At 45.3% G+C, this 21,253-nt stretch overlaps 1 protein-coding gene across 1 annotated transcript in view; it reads left to right on the forward strand.

Annotated features, from left to right (window-relative positions):
- The window catches only part of RIMS3 (regulating synaptic membrane exocytosis 3), a 35,092-nt gene that overhangs the window by 5,695 nt on the left and 8,144 nt on the right, over positions 1-21,253 (forward strand). The window contains exons 2-5 of the mRNA XM_035121201.3: positions 12,068-12,209; positions 13,251-13,363; positions 17,247-17,348; positions 18,569-18,708. Of these exons, the coding sequence (XP_034977092.3) occupies positions 12,068-12,209; positions 13,251-13,363; positions 17,247-17,348; positions 18,569-18,708 (497 nt within the window). The remainder of the gene's footprint in view (positions 1-12,067; positions 12,210-13,250; positions 13,364-17,246; positions 17,349-18,568; positions 18,709-21,253) is intronic.

Below are 21,253 nucleotides of genomic sequence, written 5' to 3' on the forward strand. Positions count from 1 at the left end.
TATCCAAAGGGTTGTAATTATCCACAGAATGGCTAAGAAAAGAAAGAGCAAAAATAAATAAGTTAAAAATGGTGAAGAACATAGCTCAGTAATGTGGAACCCCAAAGCAACATTCTCAAATTCTACTGAAGACGAAGAAATACTGCCAGTTTAGCTGGAGAAAAGCTGATGCAGAAGAGTTTTAGAGATGAACAACAAATTCCAGCGCTCATTGCCCACCTGGAACAAGGAGCAGAGACACCAACCCAGGTTGACCTTTGGTGGTGTGAATCAAACTTTCCCAAATTGGTGCCATCCAGTTGTTTTAGCCTCTAGCCATGCTGGCTGAGGCTGATGGGAGATGGGGTCCAGGACAGCTGGAGGGGACCAAGCTGGGAAAAGGCCTCTTTCCCACAAAGGATTATTGTGCAGCAGGGGAATTTACTTATCAAACCATTTATATCAAGCACGGGGCACCTATGGCCCTCCAGATGTTTTTTCCTACAAGATCCATCATTCCTGACCATCGACCATGCTGGTTGGGACTGATGGGAGTTGGAGTCCACATGTTTCCCATGTCTGGTTTATATATTTGTTACAGGTAGGTAGCCGTGTTGGTCTCACGTAGTCAAAACAAAAAATAAAATAAAATTCCATAGGTACCTATGACAAACTTAGTTGGTCTCTAAGGTGCTACTGGAAGGAATTTTTTTGTTTATACTGTATATTGTCTTTAGCCTCTAAAGAACCTCCTAGACCAGAGCACATTAAACATGTCAATAAAAAGCAAATCTAAGAAGAAGAAGTATGTGTTAAAATAAGTCAGAAGCTTGGTGAAAAAAGCTCATCTTTCCACCTAAGAATCATTTTTTTAAGTGCCATTCTTATGTCCCTTGCATGTGCGGGGGGAAAGGGTGGCAGTTCTACAGAGAATGTGGAACTTGCTAAAACTTGCTTCATGAACAATCAAATATCTCTTGGTGGTAAGACATAGAACACAGCCTCCAAAGGTTTATACAGGATGAGGTAGTCCTTCAAATACCTCAGTGGTCCTCAACCTTGGGCCTCCAGATGTTTTGAGACTACAATTCCCATCATCCCTGACCACTGGTCCTGCTAGCTAGGGACCATGGGAGTTGTAGGCCAAAAACATCTGGAGGCCCAAGGTTGAGGACCACTGAAATACCTGGTCCCTAGACGTTCCATTTTTCAAAGGAAAAACCCATCTGCCTACTTTTTGAGAAGCATGATCTCACAATAGGTGGGGATCTCTTTTCCAGATTTTGGAATGCAATACTCATCAAGGGTTGAGCACTAACACCTTCTAGCTCCTGGAAGTGGGGACAGAGAAACAATTTGAACGTGGCAGAGATGATCACAGTGATAGAGAGATTGAGGGAGGTGGGGGTGGGGGAGAGAGAGAGATAGCACTGAGAGTTTTTGTCTAGAGTTGGCTGATGAAGAAGCAGCTGTGGGTGTTGTGGCCTTCCCTGGGAATCTGGCAGATTTCCTGCCTTCTGGAGAGTATCTGTTTCCAATAAGCCCAGCTTGAATATTTGTAATTAAAACATATGTTATAAAAATGTCAATAGATCACTGTCCTAATCCATAGGCAAGTGAACTCTGCAGCGATGCCCCTGAACTCCTCGCTGTTCAGGGAAATAAGGAACCAAGTGGCAATACAGTATATAAAGATGCCCAAGCATCTCTGCTTACAGAATGAGTACAGAATTCTGGCCCATTAAGCATTCTCCTGAATCCAATGGCTTTGCCGATATCCTAGCAGCCACCTGGAAAAGGTCAGAAGCTTAGAGCTGAGCTGATGTCCCTTGGTGCTCAGTATTGTATTATTACATCTTATGTCCCCTGCTCTAGATGAGCTGCACAGCCTCTGGGGCAAAGAAGTGAGACATAATTCAGTTTCTGTTGTGCTTGCAACCCTCCTATACTCTGAAGCTGCTGGATTAGTATGGGCCAAGGGTGCTGGCGGTTTGTATGGCATAGGTGCCCACCTACAGGGAACTGGACCAGACAGGAAAGCAGCAATTTGGAGTTTCTACCCTCTTGAGTGTTGAGCAGAAAACTAGACGCATCTGTGCCTTTCCTTCCCCTTCCCCTCCCCTGTCAATCACATCCAATGGGAGAGGGGTTACAAATCAGTAACACTTTACCTTGCTGTCCATGGTGCTGAACTTTTATAAGTAGGGGTTGCATGTCTTCTGAGATATAGAGTTGTAATCAACAAAGTTCTATTCTGAGTAGACCCACTGAAATTAATGGGTCTAAGTTAGGCATCTTCCTTTATTTCAATGAGTCTACTCTGAGTAAGCCTAGCAACGAATACAAACTATAGTGCAAGTGTGGGGAACCTTTGATCCCCCAGATGTTACTGAACTACAGCTCCCACTAGCCCCAGAAAGCGTGGTCAGGGATGTCGGGACTTGTCATTCAGGAGCATCCGGGGGGCCAAAGGTTCCCCACACTTGCTGCAATGTTCTGGATTTAGCCCAGAATCTGGAACTGCTCCTGCTCTGTTCACATACAAGTCATTTTCAGAAAAGTTCAGTTCTGAAGCACAGAGGTTCAGCTGTAAATTAGTGTCAATGCAAATGGGGTTAATTAATCCTTGCCATGGATTTGCCCACACTGTGTTCTGATCATGAAGCAAAATAGAATGGGGGGTGGCAGGACTTTTATCCTCCATGACTCATTAGGAAATAGCTCTCTTATGCCAAGTCAGACCATTGATCCACCTAGCTCTGGTACGGTCTACCCTCTAGACTTTGGGCTATAACTCCTATCATCCCTAGCCATTGCCCATGCTGGTTAGGGCTGATGGGAGCTGTGGTCCAAGACACCTAGATGACACCAGGTTTGGGCAGCTTGCTTCATTCTAACTGGCAACTCAATCTAGCTGCAGTTCCCTCTCAGGACCAGCAGCACTGGTGGACCAGGAAACCAGTGTGTGATTCCACAGGGCTCCTCTGAAGGCAGCCCTGTTTAGGGAGGCTTTTAATGTTTAATAGATTATTTTATTTCAATTTTCTGTTGGAAGCCACCTAGAGTGGCTGGGGAAACCCATCCAGATGGGTGGGGTATAAATAATAAATTATTATTATTATTATTTATTATAGTTAGAGGGAGCCTGAGAGCATCATACTAGGAAGGGGATCCTGTCCAGGGACTGATTGTGTCATTTGGTTCTTCAGAACACTCACTGGAGATTTCTTGGCATTTGGGGTGTTTAAGCCTCATTTTTTACTCCTGCATGTCATGGTCTGGAGTTTGTGGGTGTATCTGTGGGGTTGATTTCTTGATCTATGTAGGAATGGGGTACCTGTATGCTCTTGGGCTCCAACTCCTACCACCCCCATCTAGCACAGCTAATAGTTGAGAATGATGGGAGTTGTAGTTCAGCAACATTTGGAGGTTTGCAGATACCCCACCCCTGATCTAGGGAGACTTGGCATGCCAACATTCCCGGGGATGGTTCAGCTTCCCACTGCTGGCATTCCTTCCGCTGGTGAGCAACTCCTGGAGGGAGGGAGGTGCATTCATGAGCAGCTGGTAGTCAGGCCATGCTCTGTGGGGATGAATCACAGTCAACTGCCATGTCAGATCAGGCCACTGGCCCATCTCATTTTCCTTCCCATGACAGGCTTACGCTTCAGAAGAAAGAAAGCAGCCGGCCTCCACGTTCTGCTCCTTCCTCCCACAATGCTGTTTGCAGTGGTACTGGATGTGTGTGGGTGGTGGACTCCAGCAGATTCTCTCCTGACCTTTAAATCAGTTGACTTACGTCCTGCAATGGTCGAGTTTAAATTCTCCCAGAAATGCCTCTTGAGTGACTGCAAACCAAATTGTCTGGTAACCGTGTATGAGAGAGATGTATAAAGATGGGAATGAGGGGGCTCTCCAGTCTAGCGCAAAGATTCATAGATGCTTGCTATTAACACAATAAGTTATTCTGTTGTACAAAAGGAATCCTTTTCTCTGGGTTTCTAAATAGTTAAGTATTTGATGGAGAACAACAGGCTTTTCATACTGGGCGTTTTGTACTGCTCCTTGACTAAAGAGCCACATTAGAAAGTATCCTAGAACCAAAGAATCATAGAATTGCAGAGTTGGAAGGGAACCTGAGGGTCATCTAGTCCAACCCTCTGTTGTGCAGGAATATCAACTAAAGTATCCAAGACAGATGGCCATCCAACCTTTGCTTAAAAACCTCACCTTAGGGAGTCCATTCCACTGTCAAAACCAGAAAGTTCTCCCTGATGTTTAGCTGGAATCTACTTTCTTGTAACTTGAATTCCTGCTCTCCAGAGCAGGAGAAAACAAGTTTGTTCCATCTTCCATGTGACAGCCCTTTATATATTTGAAGATTGCTATGATACCTCCTCAATGTCTCCTCTTATCCAGGCTAAACATACCCAACTCCCTCAACCATTCCTCATAAGGCTTGGTTTCCAGACCCTTGGTCATCTTAGTCACCCTCCTCTCCACACTTTCCAGACTGTCAACATCCTTCTTAAATTGTTGCACCCAGAAATGGACACAGGACTCCAGGTGTGGTCCGACCAAGGCAGAATAGAGTGGTATGATCTGAACACGATACTTACTTGATGCAGCCAAGAATAGCCTTAGCTTTTTTTGCTGCTGCATCACACATTTTGAGTGATGCAATATAGCTAGGGGAACTAAGGTCAGTTTTGATTAGCAGGGGCTAACACTTTCCTTCCCCAACCTGGAACCCTCCAGATGTTTTGGGCTACAATTTCCATCAACCTAAGCCAGCACAGTCAGCGGTCATGGATTATTGGAGTCATTGTCCAAACATCTGTAGGATGGGGATGACTGATTGCCGTATGAGAACAGATTTGTGTAAAATTTGCATATGCAAATTATTTATATAGTTGGAAATTTAGGAACAATACAATTTAAATGAAAATCCAGTGCACCACCCCATAGTGGGGAAGGCTGTGACCTGGGGGCCTCATGTGCTTGCTGGCAATGCACTAACAGTTGATGTACAGTTTCAAGGTTCCTTCTCTCCTGTCTCTGGTACTTTATCTTGAAACAGGACACGTTCAAATAGATAAATGTCCTCTTTAGTGCAAGACGTATGGCCACCCTAAGCCCATCTCTGGTTCCACTTTGTCCTTTCTTCCAGGTCTGCTCCTCCCATAAGGGCCTGGCGCTATGATTTATGCCAGACTCCCCCTGGGGAACAGCCTGCTGAAGGATGCTGGCACAGACAGATTAGTATTAGTGAGTGAAAGAGAGAGCACAAGCCTGCTCTGGGAGGAAGGAAGGTACTGGGGAGGGGGCTGACAAGGAGAGGAAGGGTTGTCATGGCAACTCTGTGAGTGATTGTGTGAAGTGCTGATTAGGACAGAAATTAGGGGGCCAAAAGGAGCCTGGATAGTCTTGCTCAGTGGTGCACACAACGTCTCTTGCTTCTGTTCTGAAAATTATCCTTATCTACACCAGCCTCCTTCATTCCCTCTCTAGGGGTGCCATGTTTTAAAGCAGGCTGTGCTCCTGCATCTATAAGAGAAATTTAGCAGCTTTGCTTTGCTGTCCAACTGCCCACACCTCAGTCTGTGGCAGCATGGTCATGAGTCAACACCAGCTGGCTTCTGAATCACATCTGCCTTGGTGTGAGGCAGTCATGTGGATGGCCCTGCATCAGGCAACATGGCACCCAAGCCTTAGAGCCTAAGGTTGAAGGTAAAGGGTAAAGGGACCCCTGACCATTAGGTCCAGTTGTGACCGACTCTGGGGTTGCGCCGGTCATCTTGCTTTATTGGCCGAGGGAGCCGGCGTACAGCTTCCGGGTCATGTGGCCAGCATGACCAAGCCGGTTCTGGCAAACCAGAGCAGTGCACGGAAACGCCATTTACCTTTCCACTGGAGTGGTACCTATTTATCTACTTGCACTTTGACATGCTTTTGAACTGCTAGGTTGGCAGGAGCTGGGACTGAGCAACGGGAGCTCACTCCGTCGCAGGGATTCAAAGCGCCGACCTTCTGATCAGCAAGCCCTAGGCTCTGTGGTTTAACCCACAGCGCCCTGTTTGCCTTTTATTTGTTGGTTGGCTTGTTTTAGTAATTACATTTGCATCCCGCCCTTCCTTCCATGGGAGCCCAGGGTGGCAAATATGAAAGTGGTAAAATAAAAACAATGTTAAAAGTGTAAAACAGTCACATCCCCTCATAGCTGAAAATTTTGAGGTTGCCAGAAATAGTCTTTCAGCTAAAAGATGTCTGGGAAAGCAGAAACATTAAAATTCCACCTGAAAGCCAATAATGGAGAGAGACACCTCACCAAAGGGCATTCTGCAAAGAGCTGCTACCAAGAAGGCCCTGTAATGGGCAGTGGCAGCACCTCCAGCAGGGCCTCCCATGTTGCTTGTAGGGCATGAGATGGTTGGTATTGAGGGGAGGCACTCTTTTAGGTACTTAGGCAGGCATCCCCAAACTTTGGCCCTCCAGATGTTTTGGACTACAATTCCCATCTTCCCCAACCACTGGTCCTTTTAGCTAGGGATCATGGGAGTTGTAGGCCAAAACATCTGGAGGGTCGCAGTTTGGGGATGCCTGTACTTAGGTCTCAAGTCATTTAGGGCTTTGCACGTCAGTACTGAAACCTTGAAGTGGGCCCTTATAAAGCAGGAGCTGTGTGCTCTTCCACTCCTGCCTCTTCTCCACACCACCCTTCCCTCTGCTTTCCATCCCTTCCTGCAGCGGGTCAAAGGCTGCTGCAGATGGAAGTAAAGGTAAAGGTAAAGGGACCCCTGACCATTAGGTCCAGTCGTGACCGACTCTGGGGTTGCGTGCTCATCTCGCATTATTGGCCGAGGGAGCCGGCGTATAGCTTCCAGGTCATGTGGCCAGCATGACAAAGCCGCTTCTGGTGAACCAGAGCAGCACATGGAAACGCCGTTTACCTTCCCACTGTAGCGGTTCCTATTTATCTACTTGCATTTTGACGTGCTTTCGAACTGCTAGGTTGGCAGGAGCTGGGACCAAGCAACGGGAGCTCACCCCGTCACAGGGATTCGAACCGCCGACCTTCTGATCAGCAAGCCCTAGGCTCAGTGGTTTAGTAGGGAAGGACAAAAGAGCTAAGGGGAGAAATGGACATGAGCCTCCAAACAGGTTATTTTGTCTTTAGGATTGCCACCTGACCAGGGGAAAACCAGCCTGCTCTGTTCCTATGCTTTTAACTGATGCTTGATAAATAGTTCAAAGTGCTGCAATTTTGGTGGCTAGTTCAGAAGTTGGAAAACTAGGGCCTTGCATTGTTTGAATTTGGCGTTAAGTTGGATTTAGCATCTAGGCCAGGAAGAACAAACCTTTATCAGTCTAAGGTTCCCTCATTTGCAACCTCCAAGGGGTCATGTGGGCAGGGCCAGAGGAAGAAATGGTCAAAGAAACAGTGAGGAGTGTACTGTACAAAGAGTTATATTCCAGCCAAACAAAAGTCACCAAGGTCTACAAACACTAAGGCTGCCATATCTTGAAGAGCAAAAAGAGGACAGCCCAAGCTGCTGCCAGCCTGAGCTAGGAAAAGAGGTGCGGGGGCTGCCACACCACTTGCCTCTTTCCTTGACTAGGGCTGGCAGTGGCCGCAGCGTGCAGAGCAGCCTGAGCCACCCAAGCCCAAGCCCAAACCCAAACCCCCCTCCAAAACCCAGCCATTTCATTAAAAATGTAAACATCCGCCCAGATATGCATATTGGCTCCCCAAAAGAGGACATGTCTGGGTTTTCCCGGACGTATGGCAACCCTAACAAACACATCATTCAGGCAAATGAGAGGCTACCATCATCATCATCATCATCATCATCATCATCATCATCATCACCATCATTTTCAAGGACATTCTAGCCCAGGCATCCCCAAACTTCGGCCCTCCAGATGTTTTGGACTACAATTCCCATCATCCCTGACCACTGGTTCTCTTAGCTAGGGATCATGGGAGTTGTAGGCCAAAACATGTGGAGGGCCACAGTTTGGGGATGCCTGTTCTAGCCAGCCAAAAACACCCAAGGAGGGCATGAAGCAGGGCAAGTGAAGTGTGTGGCCTGGGGAGGGAAATGAGGGCTAGTTAGGGAGGATTTGAGGGTTGCATTTGGCCCCCAGGCTTCAGGTTCCCCACTCCTGATCTAGACCAAATTGCTATCTCTGCTGGGTAGGGTTAAACAGAATTTTAGCCAAAAACATCTGGAAGACACCAGGATGGAGAAGGTTAGATGCTGCCTTGCCACCAAATATCTAGAGGAGGGAGACATATTTTCAGTAAGATGGGCTCACTTTCCTCTTTGTTTGGCTCCGAGACACACAGAAGTTTGCCTGAGTTTGGAGCTGGAAGGGTTTAAAAATAGCTCTTTTATTTTGGATTCTCCAGAGGCCTGGCAGGAGGCTTGTCCGTGTGAGGCTTCATTGCACAATCTGTGACAGCCTCAACGAGTTGCTCTTGAGTCCCCAAATATTGTGAGTGGTGCTGGTAGCTCAGTGAGGAGGAGGCTACTAAAGTGTGGGGAAAAGTAGTTCAATCTCTCGCACAGAGGCAAGACTTTTTGATAGGGCTGGGCAAGTTTTCTTGGGCTCAGTTCTGAATTGACTCGCATAAAATAAGCTGCTTTGGGATTTCTTTGGATCGATCTTTAATAGCTTGGGTCTATTCTGGAGACTCCCAAGTTTTGTCACACTCCTGATGAGATCATTGCAGACATGGCCAGCTCTGGAAAGCTTTTCTCCTCCACCACCCAAATCCATGGCTATATCTGGGTGCACAGCACATGCTTTGCTTGCAGAAAGTCCTGGGCTCAATCCCCAGCATCCCTAGGGTGGGCTGAGAAATATGCTTTCTGAAACCCCAGAGAGCCACTGACACTCAGCATAGGAAGATGGAGTATTGGTCTGGCTTAGTATAAGGCTGCAGGTTCCTTTGCAAGCAGGGCCACCGTGTTCATTTAGATGAACTAGGCAGCTGCCTAGGGCGCCAAAATGGAGGGGGCGCTGGCCAGCCTGCCCGCTGCCACCGGTGCTGCCTGTGGCTGCCTCCACTATGCCTGTCACCTGTTGAGCGGCTTCAGGCAGCTACCCTGAGGCGTGCGCGTGCCTCCGGAGAGTGGCCTGAAGCCACTCAATAGCTAACAGCCGCAGTGGAGGCACCCCAGGCTCCCGCTCCCCGCGTGAAGCTCCGGAGGCGCGCGGAGATCGTGAGACTGGGACCACCTCGCCGCACCTCTCAGCTGTTTTTTATTTTATTTTTATTTTTTATTTGTACCCACTGTGGGTACAAAAGGCTCCTGGGTCCTGCATAGCTTTTGGTAGCCTTATCCTCCATGAATTTGTTTAATACTTTTGTGCCATCTTAATACAAGTTGAATATCAACAACCTCAGATATGCTGATAACACAACCTTGATGGCAGAAAGTGAGGAGGAATTAAAGAACCTTTTAATGAGGATGAAAGAGGAGAGCGCAAAATATGGTCTGAAGTTCAACATCAAAAAAACTAAGATCATGGCCACTGGTCCCATCACCTCCTGGCAAATAGAAGGGGAAGAAATTGAGGCAGTGGGAGATTTTACTTTCTTGGGTTCCATGATCACTGCAGATGGTGACAGCAGTCACAAAATTAAAAGACGCCTGCTTCTTGGGAGAAAAGCAATGATAAACCTAGACAGCATCTTAAAAAGCAGAGACATTACCTTGCCGACAAAGGTCTGTATAGTTAAAGCTATGGTTTTCCCAGTAGTGATGAGTGATGAGTAGTAGTGAGAGCTGGACCATAAAGAAGGCTGATCGCCAAAGAATTGAGGCTTTTGAATTATGGTGCTGGAGGAGACTCTTGAGAGTCCCATGGACTGCAAGAAGATCAAACCTATCCATTCTGAAGGAAATCAGCCCTGAGTGCTCACTGGAAGGACAGATCCTGAAGCTGAGGCTCCAATACTTTGGCCACCTCATGAGAAGAGAAGACTCCCTGGAAAAGACCCTGATGCTGGGAAAGATTGAGGGCACAAGGAGAAGGGGACAACAAAGGACGAGATGGCTGGACAGTGTTCTCGAAGCTACGAACATGAGTCTGACCAAACTGCGGGAGGCAGTGGAAGACAGGAGTTCCTGGCATGCTCTGGTCCTTGGGTCACGAAGAGTCGGACACGACTAAACGACTAAACAACAACAATACAAGTTGGTGGCCATCACTACATCCTGTGGGAGAGAACACAGTTTAACTGTGTGCTGTAAGAAGAAAAAAATATACCTCTTTGCCTGTCCTGAATCTTCCAATGCTCAGCTTTGTTTCATGGCCCCAGCTGAGTTCTAGCATAATGAGACTGTGCATGTGCAGGATCTTGTTTTTCATTCTGAGCCAGCAAAGAATTTGGAGGACAAATGCAGCTCACTTCATCCTACATCCAAGCATTTTGAGCTTGCTCCAGAGGGCAATGTTAAGTTTTTCATCACTGAAAGATCAACTGAGCACATTAAAGGCCTTTTGAGCATTTTTTTAAAAAAATAAAAATATTGGTTGTGAATAATTTATCAAAGGGCCAGGGACTGGCAATGCAGGGATCAGAAATCTGTTGTAGGGAGTGCACAGTGTGAATCTGTTTTGCTCTCATCTGCTTTCAAGTATTCGCAAGCGATGTCACCCTTGATTCTCCCCTTCCAGAGCCTGGGGGTCTGCAAGTCAGGGACCGTTTCTAAGTAGTTAATCTTGTCCGCTCTACTGTCCCTATCTCAGGGAAAGGTCAGTTGTAAAGGGCAGGTAAACAGCATAGCTGAAGCTCAAAGCGGAGTGTTGCTTTGGTGAGCCATCAGGAGGGAAAATTCACTCTCTTGTAACTCTGAGAATTACAGCTTGGCCACAGGGGATGGGGTGGGGAACACACTAATGGAGACGGATTTGCTCCTCCAGGTTAATTGCTGTGGATTCCGAGGTTTGCTAGCTGTCTGATTTCAGTTGTGGTTGTGCAGTAGAATTATCAACTTTTTTGTTTTAACTTAGGACAAAGCGCCATGTTTCGGAAATTCTCCCCAGACTGCCTTTGAAATCCTGGTAATGTTCGGACATATGGCAGCCCTATTTTAACTATAGCCCACCCTTGTACATTTTACAGTACCTTGAGCAGTAGATGAATTGGAGGTGTTTCTCTCCCCGTTCTGAAAAGCATCACTTGCTAACACCTACAGCACAAGCACAGATCAGATGCTTCTTTTCTGTTGGCAGTCCTCCCCTCTCCCCACTATGGTGGTGCAGAACATGAACTGTGAACCAGGAAATCCCCGAGCGAATATTAACCTCAGCAATGAATTCACTTGCTAGCCTTCGGCATGAGATACACACTTGTGTAACTAGCCTCTGACCCACCAAGATGAAGGCAGCCCATTGGGGGATCAACATTTTTGCTCCCTCCTTGGGACACCACAGACCATGCAGTTGTGAGTGAGTTGTGCTGGTGGGCTGTGTACAACTCGGTGGTCACTGATTCTGCAAACCTGCCCCATTTTTCAGCCTGAGTTTACCATGCCTCAGTCTGCAACGTGGGATGGGGGATACGATCATGCTAAAATATAAACAGATTGTCAAAATCTGTTTATAAACTGACAGGTGATGGGAAAGGAAATGTCAAACTTAGTGTGCTAGACATTCTGTTACAGTATGCAAAACTATACTATATAACACATATTCATTTTTATACCAGTTTAGTGGTTTCCCCCAGATAAGTCTGGAAGTTGTCATTTGATGAGAATTCTTTGTTGTTTAGCTCATCCCCCAGACTTTCCCTGTTTTTTTGGGGGGGGTTAATAAGCATTAACTAAGTTTGAGTCTGTATTGGATGTTAATGATGTTGTAATTTTTAAATGGAAAGGCAGGGTATAAATGTTTAATTAATAAATAACATTGTGGCATAGATGCACCCAAAGAGCAATCCTCAATAATTTGATGGACCTTAAGGTGTCTTGAAACCAATAATAACCAAACCATGGGCACTTTTTAAGTCTCTGAAATCTACTGTCCCCTGTCCCACCCCCACCCCCCAAGTATAATGATTTCTTTCTTTCAGATGGTGGGCCAAAAAAGCTTCGTAGTAACATCCGCAGAAGTACGGAGACTGGCATTGCTGTGGAGATGAGGAACAGGGTCACTCGGCAAGGCAGTCGGGAGTCAACTGATGGAAGCACCAATAGTAACAGCTCCGATGGCACGTAAGGCCCAGTGGCAGGGAAGGCCACTTTTCTCTATAGGGCAGGTGTCCCACATCTTTTTGTAAATGGCTTTCAGGTTTTACAATCAAGCGGTATATAAATTTCATGAAATAAAATAAACATGAATAAACATAAGCACAGGAGAGACAGATCACGCAGTCGTTCCCCAGTGCTTGGTTTTTTCTTTTAGTGATCTGCTGTTGGTGGCTCATAAATGGGACAAAGGCACAAGAGGAACAGGAAGCATGATGCCCTGGTGCTTCCTGTTCCCCCACTCCTCTGCATTTTCAAAAAAACATTGCCTCTCCTCAACAGAAGCTTCTTCAAGAGAAGTGAATGAAACATGAGATAGTTGGCCTGACTTTTCCCACTTTGCTTCACCATCATGCCTGAAACCACCCTGTGGCATGAGGAAGAAATGAATGAGGGGGCAAATGAGGAAATTACTCACGTGTCCTACCCTGCCAGGCTTTATCTGAAGGCAGGGGGTGCGTTTCTTCTGAGGGAGATATAAACATACTCTGTCCTCACACAGGAGACCCCTTTGTTCCTCATGGAAAAGATGTGCATTTTCCAGACCTAGTGTTAAAGGTTGACATGGTTGAGGGCCCACACCCATCGACAAGAGCCCTCCTAGCCAGCTCCTCTTTCCCATCACAACTTGCTTGTTCACCCATCTCTCAGACAGAATGAGCAGGTAAAGAACCATGGTGGGGAGATGGAAGCAGAATTGCTGCCACAGCCTGCATGGCTCTGTCTGTCAACCTGTCAGGTGGTAGCACTGATGAGACAGGGGAGCAGTAGCTGCTGGCAACAGTGGCAGTGAGGGGAGTAGGGTCCCATTGATGGCATCTTGCCCAAGACTTGGAGCTGGCACTGCATCTTTCCATTAGACAAAGGGATGCAGGGATAACAGTGAATCTCATTTCTGCATCTTCTCTCTTTTCACCTCTCAAATGTCCAGTGTAGCACCTGCTCACTGTGTTTCCACACTGCCATTTCTCTCCCCTCACTCCCTCACTCTGTTGTCCTTTCCTTCAGGTTTATTTTCCCCACAACCAGGCTGGGAGCTGAAAGCCAGTTCAGCGACTTCCTAGATGGGCTGGGGCCAGCACAAATCGTAGGACGGCAGACACTTGCTACTCCACCAATGGGTGAGTGAACCAGTTCTAGGCACTCAGTGCCAAAAAGTCACCTGAACACCCACCTCCTTTGGATTTTGTGCAGTTTGCATGCTATCAATGTCATCTTTCATTGAGCTGGCATGGCACAGGGGCGAATTCCTGTTGAGCTCTTCTCAGACTGAGCAGAATGGTGCTGTTCCTCTGGCCCATTGTTGAGGTTTGATGTGGGAATCACAGGTTCAAATCCTCACAGAGCTATGAAGCTCTTCAGATACCCTGTTCCCCAAAAATAAGACATACCCATAAAATAAGCTATGGGTTATTATCTAAGCATTTGCACAATATAAGCCATACCCCGAAAATAAGACATAGTGATAGGCGCAGTTCTGGAGGGCGCCAAGGAAGAGGCGAGGCTGGACGCATAATAAAAAAATAAGACATCCCCTGAAAATAAGCCATAGTGTGTCTTCTTGAGGAAAAATAAATACAAGACAGTGTCTTATTTTGGGGAAAACACGGTAGCTTAAACAGGGGTGGCAAATGCATTGCTTCCCCTTTCAATATGGCTGACGGGAATGATAGGAGTTGTAGTCCAGCAACAACTGGAGGGTCACAAGTCCCCATCCCTGCTTTAAGTAGTTCTTATTAGAAACAATCAAAGAAGGCCAGGAAAGGGTGTCAAGAAAGAGCCACAAACCCCCTTTTCGTTGTTGTTAAGAGGGGATCTGTGATTGCCTTGTGTTGCTTACATTGCTATTATGAGGTATAACAAAATGCTCTATAAATACACCTGTTGTTTTGTGATTGAGGTGTGAACCTTGAATCTTTTCACTCCAGTACTTAATTTTGAAAATGAAGGTTTTCTGGGAGATCCAACCATCCCTGCTTGAACGCCTGCCTTTTAAAATTCCTCTCATCTTTTTATATGAGAGTAGGATGTGGTTGTTAAGCAGTGTGGAAAAGTCTATCTGCGCATGTTCAGAGGTACTTCTATATCCTTTTTTTCTCATGTTCCAAGCCTGAGCTCTGGCTCAGAATAAGGACCACTTCCCCCAATACTGTTCTGTTCAAGAGCCTGTTCTCATTTCCTATCAGCTCCATGTGCCACTGTTACAAAAATTCCTTTGAGGATACTGTTCAATATAAAGCAACTGTGAAAATGCACTGTTGGCACAACAGTAGTTTTCTTAAAAGGAAGGCTCCTTCTGTTTTTCTGTTTCTTGTGCTCCTTTTATATTTTTGTTTTCTTTCAGTGCTGCTTTATTTTATTTTATTTCAATTTGCCTTTCCAGCCTGAAAACTGTGCCCTCTGGTGGTAAGATATGAGATAACAGATGGCTCATTCATCTCTTCTACAAATAAGACATATCATAAAGGAGTCCTCTCTCCTTTTGCACTCCCAGCAATGGAGAACCCAGTTTCTTTTTTGCCCTCTGCTGGTTAAAAACAGGAATGATGTACATAGACAATTGTCCTAGGGCTGTATTCACATGAACAGGCAAGACAATTTTGCTTTGTGCTGTTCACACATTACATGTGGGATAAGCAAGGCGAGTTCTGGAACCTCTTTTTCTAGAAAAATAGCACTGGGGATAAATGTGCACAGAGAGCAGCAGGCTGTTCTTTTAGCTCCACCCTTGATGTCACATTTGGTTTCTCTCCCCCCCCCCCAGGCTTGTGAGTAAGGGCTCTGCATAATCAGAATACCAGCACAATCAGATGTCCTGATGTGAAGATCCCCCACTCATTAGCAGTTGCTCATACACTGAACTTCCTCCTTGCAGTCGCCTTTTGAAATTGCCCCAGTGCGTGAGCAATGCAGCTATTCGCCTTGAACTTAAAATTCCCTCGTTAGAAAACTCCTTATGGAAGCATATCTTCTGCTATTGGCTGTCCTTGTGGCATAGATTGCCCAATCACCATCTCATTCAATGTCTTTGGAGAGACGACTTTTAGTCAGTCCCTGGGCAAAAAAAATCCACTCCAAAATTATGTCCTACGGATTGTTCCCATCGGACCTATTGAAATTAGATCTTCCCTCAGCCAAAAGAACTATAATTCAAAAACTAGATAACTATGATTTCCATCAAAATATTATAACGGGAGGTGGAACATGTTCCCCGCTGAATCAAGGCATACAGCCCACGCATCAGATTCCATCGTACCTGTCTTTTCTTTCTGTCGCAGCCCACAGATTCGCCTTCACCAAAGCAAGATTTAATGTTTTCCCATCCAATGTCCTGGGGCACAGGTTTTCCAAAGGCCAAATCTCAGTTTTATGCACGTGTGACAACAGAACAATAGAATCCCTCTACCACATACTGTTCTGTTGCCCCCTGCATACGCCCGCTCGGACTAAAATCTTGTACCCTCTAATTCTGGAAATCATGGACAAACCGCTGGAGACCCAATTAACATACCTGCTGCAAGATGATGATACGACCAAAACATTACTTGTAGCAAGATATTTTATTTCAGTTCTCTCTTACAAAAAACAGCATAACTTACTTTACGACTACTGACACAAGATACATCATTCAAGTAACCTTCTGATCTGAGTAATGAAAAATGAAGGCCTGCAATGCACTAACGTTTTAACCATAGCTAAAAGCCCCACAAAACTACTTGAAACGTTTTTAAAATGTTGTACATAAGTTCCTTGTATGAGGGACTAATTTTGCCTGATTGTTCTGATTCTTTTATGTTTTTAATTTGTCTGATTGTTTTTATGTATGTCGGTTTTATACTGTTTTATTCTTGGTTGCAGTACATTATGGGCCTATGGCCGAAATAAAGTTTATCTATCTATCTATCTATCCTCCTTGCAGAACTGTGGCCGACATGTGGTGGATGGGGCAGGGAGATTCAATGTTGGGGCAGCGTTTAATGCATGGCCCTGCTTCCTACACATGTATTCCCTATACACAGGTCATGTGTGAATACAGCACTGAATTGTCCTCTTTGGTGCTTTCTGAAGAGGGTCATAGCTCAGTTGTAGAGCATCTGCTTTACATGCAGAAGGTCCCAGGTTCAGTTGCTATTGTCTGCAGGTAGGATAATGGTAGGACCCTGGAAAGCCTCTTCCAATCAGTGTATAACAATGGCGAGGAACCTATGGCCCACTAGATACTGTTGGATTACAAGTCCCATCATCCCTGATCGGTGGACATGCTGACTAGAAATGGATGGGAGTCCAGCAACCTCTGGAGAGCAACAGCTTCCCTGACAGTGCTGTAAGCAGTTCTGAACTCAAGGAACCAAGGAACTAAGTTAGCAGATGCCAGATTACCAGGTTTCTAAGATGCCCTGCCTGTTCAAAAGCATCCTGGCAAGGGAATGCATCCTGGTGAGGGCCAATTTTGGTAAACCCTTTGCACTGATGGGGGAAAAATGTTTTCACCTGGTGAACCCTGCTTCCATTTTATATTGTTTTGTTTCAATATTGTTGTTTTATTATAGGGTTCTGATGTGTCCAGATTTTTGAACACCCCTTTAGCAGTGTTGGCTCATGTTCATTGGGATTGGTAGGGCAGAAGGTGGGCGGGCGGGGGGAAGGGGGAGCCAATGACAGGGAAAGCCAGCTACTTCTGGTTTCGTTCCCATCCTCCTGCCTGCTGAGTTCTCAAAGGCAAAACTGAGATGGAGGAGGAGGAAGCTGACAGCCAGGGCTGGTTTTGAGTAAGAGGCATGCAGGGTAGGAGCAGGCTGAGGTTCGTGGGACAGCACCCCATTTGCCTTTGGAGACCACCCCCCGCTGCCCTTTAATCTGTATCCAATCCATGGCGTCACAGTATTCCAAATGTGGATATGCTACAGAAATACCAAGGTGGCATAAAGCAGGTTGCAGAGATCCTACATGACCGGCACAGGACTGTGAATATGTTGCCATGCTGACTCCTCTGCCTTCTTCTAGGTGATGTCCACATTGGAATGATTGACAGGAATGGACAGCTGGAGGTAGAAGTAATAGAGGCCCGGGGACTCAGTCCAAAGCTAGGATCCAAGTCCATTCCTGGTGAGTAGCCACATCAGAGAAGGCTAAATGGATAGAAAATATCACAGATGACAACCGGCATGGAGCAATTGGATGTAGTTTGGGGAAAACAGATTAGTGGACTAAATTTGGTCCATGGACCAAAGGTATCCCATGGAGGAGTTAACTGAGTTGTTTCTAGTTGTTTACTTGTTTCAGAGTGACCTACTCATTATACATCCCCCTGCCTCCTTTAGAAGTACTGTAGAAAGAATATGTAATATGTATCTGAAGAAGTGTGCATGCACACGAAAGCTCATACCAAAATAAAAACTTAGTTGGTCTTTAAGGTGCTACTGAAGGAATTTTTTTATTTTACTTCGATCCAGACCAACACGGCTACCTACCTGTAACCAGAACTATGTAATATGGGGTTCATGTTTATAGAGAGGCAACTGGGAATTAATATATTCAGGTCTTCCTTTTGTGGAAAAAGTACAGGGAAAACTGGGCCTTTTCCAGTAACTCCTTCCTCACTTTGTTTTTCCTTCCAAGAGTTTTACCATCATTAGTTTCACCATGACACCCAATTCCCTCTAACATATTTTTTTTTAACTCTGAACACACAGATTATTATTATAAATAGTCTGAGTTAGTAAGAGTGCTAATAAATGCTTAACATTTAATTAATTCATGAGATGTTTTCATAAAGTGCTATTTGATTATACCTTGGTTACAGGTAGGTAGCCGTGTTGGTCTGGATCGAAGTAAAATAAAAAAATTCCTTCAGTAGCACCTTAAAGACCAACTAAGTTTTTATTTTGGTATGAGCTTTCGTGTGCATGCACACTTCTTCAGATACCTGAAGAAGTGTGCATGCACACGAAAGCTCATACCAAAATAAAAACTTAGTTGGTCTTTAAGGTGCTACTGAAGGAATTTTTTTTTTGATTATACCTTTGTTGCCTAAATATCTGGCAGGTCCTTTTTAATCCTGCCCCAGCTTCTACCTTTTTCTTTACCAGAAGGCTACGGTACATTTTATCTGAGTTTCCCTGCCACAGGATAATTTTGTTTAACCATAAGGGCAAATGAAAGTGCCTTAATGTAAGAATAAAGTCTCCCCTCAACCCCTATCCCCCAAGCCCCCCAGAAACCTCAAAAGCGTTTCATCTGCTAGACCGCCTCAAAAAGCAGCCCCGAGACATAGCTGCCGTTATAACAGGCCATTCATGTTTCTCTCTCTCTCTCTGCCAATGCAGCCACCTACATCAAGGTTTATCTGCTAGAAAATGGCGCTTGCTTGGCCAAGAAGAAAACAAAGACTGCCAAAAAGACCTGTGACCCGCTCTACCAGCAGGCCCTACTCTTTGACGAGGGCCCTCAGGGAAAAGTGCTACAGGTGATTGCTTTCCTCCTCTTTAAAGGGTAAGAGGACCACTACCGCAGCTCATCTTCCCTCGGACAGAATATGCCCTGGTGGTACATGAGGGAAAGAATATTCTAGAAGCTTTTATAAGAGGGCAACCCATTGGGGCTGAGGTGAAAGTTTCTGCTGAGGTAAAATGCCCTGATTATGGGAAGGGGCTCGGTAGGTCTGTGTGGGCGTGTGGGAAGCAATAAAAAAGCCAGGCTGGTGTAGTGGGTAGAATATTGGACTAGGACCTGGGAGACCAGGGTTCAAATCCCCACTCAGCCGTGAAGCTTACTGGGGCCAGACCTTGGGATAGTCATTGCTTCACAGGGGGGTTGTGGGGCTTAAATGAGGAGCGGGGAGAAGTGTGTATGCTAAAACCGCAAGACAAAGGATTTGCTTCGGCAAAGCCCCAGCTTTAGACAAGAGTGAAAACACGTAAGGCATGTTCAGGCATTTGCAAATGCTCAAAGTGAATTAGCATTGCCTCGGTCCCTTATCTTTCCCAGAGGTCTGCTTTCTCAGGGTCCCCCAAGGCAAGTGGAAGCTCCTTACAGATCTTCCCCACACAACAGTGGGGGAAATGGGAGGGACATACGGTACAAGGACTGACAGCCGCTGTTCAGGGTTTCAGGGAAGGAACATTTCCAGCTCTACCTGGAGAAGTTGGGGATTGAGCCTGGAACCTTCTTGGTTGCAAGGTAGATGCTCTAGCATTGAACTACGGTCCTTCTTGCATAAAGCAGCCCTTTGGTTGACTCTGTAGGGAGGGATAAAAAGGGATATAGTTTCTGAATGTCAGCAAGTTAAAGGCAATGGAGCTCAGGATTGCTGACTGTATACAAATTATTATTATTATTATTATTATTATTATTATTATTATTATTAGGGGCCATGCATGTACTATTCTGTTTCCTGCTTTCCTGTGTGTACAAATGTCCAGAATCCAGTTCAGATATAAAGAAATTAGAGGTGTCATTTTAGATTTCATATGGGGTCAAGGAGCTGATCTTAAAAGCCTGCTCTTCAATATATTCAAAATAGATTGCAGACAGAATAGGAAAGGAGAGTCGCATTGAGGGCTGATTCATACCTTTTGCCCCTGTGCTTTCTAGGCACAGGTTGTGCTTTAAAGTGCTGTGTCCTCCTCTTTAAAGCTGAATAAGAACAAATAGAAATTTGGTTTTTTGTGGATTGCTGTTTGCTCTGATTCAGCAGTAAAGAGTGGGCTTTCATGGGGAAAGCACCAGAACCCAACAACAACACCGCTTGGACATGGTGCTTTAAAGTATACACCTGTGCCTGGAAATGCGCCATAAAAGGAAGTCTAGATAAACCCAAAGACAATATGTTTGTGGTTACATTTTTATACTTCATAGTTGGCATAGTAATGTTAACCACAAAGGTCAAACAGTTGCACATATATTCCCCATTTTGGAACACAGGGATTTAATTGTTTATTTATGTACAGTGTAGAATTTACAAGTTTACCTTTTGATGGGAACATCCTCAAGGTTGTCTAGCAGCTTACAAAAATCAGTACAAAAAAATAGAAAATATATGTCTAATATACTCACAATGCATGTCTGCTCATGAATAGGGATTTTTCTCATTTTACAAAATTCAGTAGTAGTAGTAGTAGTAGTAGTAGTAGTGGTAGAATAAATAAATAAATAAACTATGCTGCCCATCTGACTGGGTTGCCTCACCCAGCCACTCTGGGTGGCTCCCAGCAGAATACTAAAAACCCATTTCTGCAGGAGTGTGTAATTCATACACACATAAGTGCATTTTAAGCATGCTTCCCTTAATATACACTTTTTTTTGTCACAAAATCTGGAGAAGTGCTTATTTCAAAGGGCAGTTATGTTTTGATTTGCATATTGTTTCCGGAACTTCAGATTAGGTAGTAACCTAACCAAATGTCTCCCTAGTCAGTTCCACTGAACTCATTGGGACTTACTCCCAGGTAAGTCAGTATAGGATTGCACAGCTTAAACTGCTTTTGCTGCAATCCCTCTTCATGCTTGCCTAGGAATAAATCCCATTGAATGGTGTGACTCACTTCAGAGTGAAGATGGATAGGACTGTCCTGTGGATTATTTTGTCACTCAGCGGCTGTATTGCACCTCACAGTAAACTGTGGTGAATGGTTTGTCACGATGCACAGCTCACTCAACTTTGCTCTGCTAGGGAGAAGGAGCAAGAAAACACAGTCCTTGGCTTAGTATTACATCTGAAGCAGGGTTCAAACAAGCCAAGATCTGAAGCTAATGTTTGTTCTTGGCTTACCAATCATGGGTTGTTTGGAGCGAAACAAATCACAATCCCTGGTTCAAAGGCAGTGCTTCTGGGGGAGACCTTCATGTTCTCGGTGAAGCACTAATCATGGTTTAGGATGGTGTGCAAATGCACCCAATGTGTAGAACTAGGGAGTTGGCTAGAAACATAGGGGCTCCTAAGGATTAATCATGTGGTCTGAAAAAGCAGAAGGCAAACAGATTCCTCCCCAACTTCCCTAAGTGGCATATCT

This window comes from Zootoca vivipara, chromosome 6, assembly GCF_965207765.1.
Source record: "Zootoca vivipara chromosome 6, rZooViv2.hap1.1, whole genome shotgun sequence".
In the NCBI taxonomy this organism is placed as follows: domain Eukaryota; kingdom Metazoa; phylum Chordata; class Lepidosauria; order Squamata; family Lacertidae; genus Zootoca; species Zootoca vivipara.